Source organism: Crocuta crocuta, unplaced genomic scaffold, assembly GCF_008692635.1.
Source record: "Crocuta crocuta isolate KB4526 unplaced genomic scaffold, BGI_CrCroc_1.0 scaffold599, whole genome shotgun sequence".
Lineage (NCBI taxonomy): Eukaryota > Metazoa > Chordata > Mammalia > Carnivora > Hyaenidae > Crocuta > Crocuta crocuta.
In genome coordinates, this window is record NW_027527383.1 from 214,910 (window position 1) to 220,999 (window position 6,090).

Genomic DNA, 6,090 nt, shown 5'->3' on the forward strand with positions numbered 1-6,090 from the left:
AGTGGTAGAGAGGTAGGGAGGCCAACCATGAGAAACTCTTGAATGCTGAGAGCAAACTTAGGACTGAAGAGGGTGGGAGGAAGGGGAAGAGGGGTGTTGGGCATGGAGGAGGGCACTTGTTGGGATGAGCACTGGGTGGTATATGGAAACCAACTTTACAATAAACTATTAAAATTGTTTTTAAAAAGCTAAAAAAAATAAAGGAAGGAAGTAGAAGCAGAGCAGCTAGAACACAACAAACCCAGCAAGAGAAGAGAAATAACAAAGATTAAGGCAGTAATAAACAACATAATTCAAAAAAATTGAACAGATCAATGAAATAAAAAGTTGGTTTTTGAGAAAATACACATAATTGATAAACCTCTAGCCAGGTTACTCAAAAAGGAAATAAAGTGCACCCAAACAGACAAAATCATTAATGGAAATTGACTTATTACAACCAATCTCTCAGAAATACAAGTAATTAATAGGGAATACTATGATAAATTATAAGCCAACAAACTGGACAACCAAGAAGAATAGACAAATTCCTAAACATGCACGCAATAGCAAAATTCAAACGGGAAGAGATAAAAAATCTGAACAGATCCATAACTAGTGGATAAATTGAATCTGTTATCAAAAGTCTCCCAACAAATAAGAGCCTTGGGCTAGATGGCTTCCTTGGGGAATTCTACCAGACATTTAAACCAGAGTTCATACCGATTCTTCTCAAGTTAATAGAAAAAAATAGAAATCGAAGGAAAACTTCCAGACTTATTCTACGAAGCCAGCATCACTTTGAGTCCTAAACTAGACAGAGATTCAGCAAAGAAAGAGAACCACAGGCTAATATCCTTGATGAATACGGATGTAAAAATACTCCACAAGACACTAGCAAATGGAATTCAACAGCGTATAAAAAGAATTATACACAATGATCAAGTGGGATTCGTTCCTGGGTTGCAGGGCTGTTTCAATATTTGCAAATCAGTCAATGTGATATATCACTTTAACAAAAGTAGAGCTAAAAACCACATGATCCTGTCAATAGATGCAGAAAAAGCATTTGACAAGATACAGTATCCTTTCTTAATAAAGAGCCTTGAGAAAGGCGGGATAGAGGGAACTTACTTAAACATCATAAAAGCCATTTATGAAAGGCCCACAGCTAATATCACCCTCAAAGGGGAAAAACTAAGAGCTTTCCCCTTGAGATCAGGAATATGACAAGGATGCTGACTTTCATCACTGTTGTTTAACATAGTGCTAGAAATCCCAGCATCAGCAATCAGACAACAAAAGGAAGCCAAAAGCATGAGAATTGGCAAAGATGAAGTCAAACTTTCAGCTTTCACAGACGACATGATACTTTATGTGGAAAACCCAACAGACTCCTCCAGAAGCCTACTAGAACTGATCCATGAATTCAGCAAAGATGCAAGGTACAAAACCAATGTACAGAAATCAGTTGCATTTTATACACTGATAATGAAGCAAAAGAAAGAGAAATCAAGAAACATACCCATTCACAATTGCAAAAAAAAACATGAAATACCTAGGAAATAAGCTAACCAAGATGTAAAATATCTATATGATGAAAACTATAGAAAACTTATGAAGCAAATTGAAGAAGACACTAAGAAATGGAAAAACATTCCGTGCTCATGAATCGGAAGAATAAATATTATTAAAATGTCAATACTACCTAAAGCAATCTAAACATTCAATGCAATATCAATCAAAATTGCACCAGAATTCTTCTCATTGCTGGAACAAACAATCCTAAAATTTGTATAGAACCACAAAAGACCCCGAATATGCAGGGTAATATTGAAGAAGAAAACCAAAATGGGAGGCATCACAATCTCAGACTTTATCCTCTACCACAAAGCCTTAATGAAGACAGTACGGTATTGGCACAAAACTAAAAAAAAATAGACCAATGGAATAGAGTAGAGAACTCAGAATGGGATCAACAAATGTATGGCTAATTAATATTTGACAAAGCGGGAAAGAGTATTCAATGGAAAAAAGACAGCCTCTTTAACAGATGGTGCTGGGAGAATTGGACAGCAACATGTAGAAGAATGAAACTAGATCACTTTCTCACATCATACACAAAAATATGCACAAATGGATGAAGGACCTGAATATGAGACAAGAAACCATCCAAGCCCTAGAGGAGAAAGCAGGAAACAACCTCCTTGAACTCAACTGCAGCAACTTCTTAAATGACACATCCCCAAAGGTAAGGGAATGAAGAGCAAAAATGAACTATTGGGACCACAACAAGATAAAAAGCTCCTGTACCGCCAAGGAAACAATCAACAAAACTAATTAATAAGCAACCAACAGAATGGGAAAAGATAGTTGCAAATGACATATCGCATAAAGGACTAGTATCCAAAATCTATAAGGAACTCACCAAACTCCACACCCAAAAAGCAAATAATCCAGTGAAGAAATGGGCAGAAGACATGAACAGACACTTCTCCAAAGAGGACATCCAGATGGCCAACAGACACAAAAATGATGCTTAGCGTCACTCATCATCAAGAAAATACAAATTAAAACCACACTGAGATACCTTTTCACACAAGTCAGAGTGGCTAAAATGAACACATCAGGAGACTTCATGCTGGTGAGGATGTGGAGAAACAAGCACCCTCTTTCATTGTTGGTGGGAATGTAAACTGCTGCAGCCCCTCTGGAAAACAGTGTGGAGGTTCCTAAAAAATTAACAGTAGAACTCCTCTATACCCCAGCAATAGCACTGCTAGTAATTTACCCAAGGGATATGGGAATGCTGTTGCATAGGGCACATGTACTCCGATGTTCATAGCAGAACTTTCAACAATAACCAAATCATGGAAAGAGCCTAATTGTCCATCACCTGACTAATGAATCAAGAAGATATGGTTTATTTATATAATGGAATACTACATGGCAGTGAGAAAGAATGAAATCTGGCCATTTGTAGCAACTTGGATGGAACTCGTGGATGTTATGCTAAGTGAAATAAGTCAGGTAGAGAAGGATAGGTAACACATGTTTTCATTCATATGTGGAACAGGAGAAACCTAACCATGGGGGAGGGGAAGGGGAAAATAGTTTAGGAGAGGCAGGGAGGCAAACCATAAGAGTCTTAAATACTGGGGGCGCCTGGGTGGCTTAGTCGGTTAAGCGTCCGACTTTCGCTTAGGTCATGATCTCGCGGTTCGTGGGTTCGAGCCCCGCGTCGGGCTCTGTGCTGACTGCCAGCTCAGAGCCTGGAGCCTGTTTCAGTCTGTGACTCCCTCTCTCTCTGACCCTCCCCTGCTCACGCTGTCTCTCTCTCTCTCTCCTAGAAAAAAAAAAAAGAGTCTTAAATACTGAGAACAAACTTCAGGTTTATGGGGATGGGGGAGAGGGCACAAAGTTTAATGGGCATGAAGGAGCACACTTGGGATCAGCACTGGGTGTTATATGGAAACCAACTTGACAATAAAGAATATAAGAAAAAAAAAAGAAACCATGTATTCACTTTAAGAAAACTTTTGTCAATTTTGTGAGATAATGTATAAAGACTCATTTTCAGAGTTGTATAAAATAATCATAGTTAGTAATTCCAAGAACTTAGGCTTTCTAATTTTTTCAAATATGTTTTACTTTGAAATAAAAGGATAAGTGATATATAAGACAAATCATGATAAAAAGAAGGATGACATTTAAAGCAAAAGATATCTTAACTGGACTTGTTAAAATATCCACTTATAATTTAAAAGTGAAAAAATACGTAATTTCTAAGAGTTCTTTTGTATGTACATAAGAAAAAGTGTTGAACTTAAGTCCCCACTTGTAAATTGTTAGTAATTAAGTCAAAGGTTAAGAAGAAAACAGTCAATATCCAAGCTCAAGGAGCGGTAACACTAGAATATTCTTTGTTAAATATTCATTAAACAACGAGGCATTCAACAAAAGCAGTGGATCAACTCCAATATTTTTTCTTGGATAAAGCAAAGAACCATCAGTTTTAAGCCTGAGTTCAAAAGCATGTATCCTAAAGCCAAGTGTTTATAGCTATCAAATAGTAATATAATTGAAATCTTGGGCACGAAACAACCTACAATAAGCAGCAAATACAGCCTAATATCCACATGATGTTTACATAATATTATTCCAAACAAAGCTATTATAAAATTGGAAAATGTGGGAAAAAGAAAAACTAGGAAGAGGATGGCTAAGATATTCCAGCTTCCTTGAAGGAGTATTGAATTGAGTGGGCACTCAAATAAATATATTTGATGACATTACATTAACTTTCCTTTCGTCAATAGTTTCTTAAGTCCCCTGGATACTTCTTTGTTGTGGAGGCTGTATATGAGAGGGTTCAGCATGGGGGTGAGGATGGTGTAGAAGGCAGATACTATCTTGTCCTGTTCTGGTGTGTGGTTAGAGGCTGGTCTCATGTACATGAACATAACAGCACCATAGTAGAGTCCAACCACAGATAAGTGGGAAGAGCAGGTGGTGAAGGCTTTGTGGCGACTTTCTTTGGAGTTCATGAGGATGACAGATCGAAGGACATGTGAATAGAAAATGATGATCACAGAGACTGGTAATATTAGCATCACGACACAGCAGATGAAAAGTAGTCTTTCAAAAGCAGAGGTTTCTGTGCAAGATAGAGGGAAAAGAGCAGCGACATCACAGAAAAAGTGAATTTCCAGAGAACTACAGAAAGAGAATGATAAAGCTGCTACAAGCACAATAATGTCATCAAGAGATCCCAAGATCCAGGAGGCAACAGTCATGAGGACACAGAGTTTCTGATTCATAAGAATGGTGTATCGAAGGGGGTGGCATATAGCCACATAGCGGTCATAGGCCATGACAGCCAACAGGAAACATTCAACTCCAACTAGAGACATATAGAAGAATATCTGGGCTCCACAACCTGCCAGAGAGATGGACTTCCTTCCAGACAAGTAATTGAAGACCATCCTGGGTACAGTGGTGCAAATGAGCATGAGGTCCATGAGGGATAGTTGGCTGAGGAGGAAGTACATGGGTGTGTGCAGCTGGCTGTCCAGATAAATGAGGAGAACCATGACAGTGTTTCCAATCAAGGCCACTGTGAAGATTCCCAAAACCAGAGAAAAGAGGAAGGTGTGGGTGTAGCTGTGATCAAAGATTCCTAGCAAGATGAAGTCAGAGCTAAAATTCTGGTTTCTTCACAACATCCTGGGTAATATGTCTTACCTAGAAGTTCTAGAAAAATCATAACCTTATTTATTAATTTAGTTTTCAAATGCACACCATGACAATATACTCCATAGAGCACTGTATGTATAAGACCTTCTCACCAACCTTTAGTGATCTCCAGTTTAGTCACAAGGAGTTCTCTGCCAGCCCATTTCTTTCCAGTTATTTCCTTCCAAACTTCACAGGCAACAAAGTTTAAAAGTATTTTCTTTATTTCCCATATAAGAAATCTGAGGCTTATAAGAATCAACCAATTTACATGCAGATAGAAACAGTCAGTAAAGAACCTAGAAAGATAATAATTACACGTATCTATTCCTAAATTTTATGCCAATCACTGATCACAGGAAATTCTTCATTAACCTTTTTCTCTTAAAATGTCTCAGGTGGGTGCTTTCCTATAAAAACACTGAATTCTGGCAAACTATGAGACTCTGAGGAAGTATTTTAAGCCATAACATAAAGATGTAGAGTGACATGGAATGGTTTTAGGATTTAGGACTGAATGAATTAGGATTGAGAAAGTCTCATGTTTACTGAAGTATGATGGCTTAGGTGGATTAATCTGCAAAAATGATGACTAGGTAGAGCATATATGAAGCATTCAGAGGAGCCAGGTTAAAGTTCAGGGGGTGACAGTAGAGAAGTAAAGGACTAGTTAGAAATCTAATTTATCCATCAGTTCTTTGTTAAAGCTTATTGATTATGATCTCTAGACCACATTTATTTTGACCTACTTCTAAAGTATCATACTATAAGGATATTTTCCTAAAGTCCCAAATTATTATACAGCAAACAAAATTCAATCCTAAGCTTGCTCCACTCCCCACCGTGTGACGTATGTCACTGTTACCAAAATTATTC

The 6,090-nt window shown here is 37.7% G+C and overlaps 1 protein-coding gene across 1 annotated transcript; it reads right to left on the reverse strand.

Annotated features, from left to right (window-relative positions):
• Positions 1 to 4,271: 4,271 nt before the first annotated feature.
• On the reverse strand, positions 4,272 to 5,204 carry LOC144240760 (olfactory receptor 2M4-like). Its single transcript, XM_077775191.1, is given in 1 exon segment — positions 4,272 to 5,204. A coding segment is annotated over 1 exon segment (933 nt).
• Between the last annotated feature and the right edge of the window lie 886 nt (positions 5,205 to 6,090).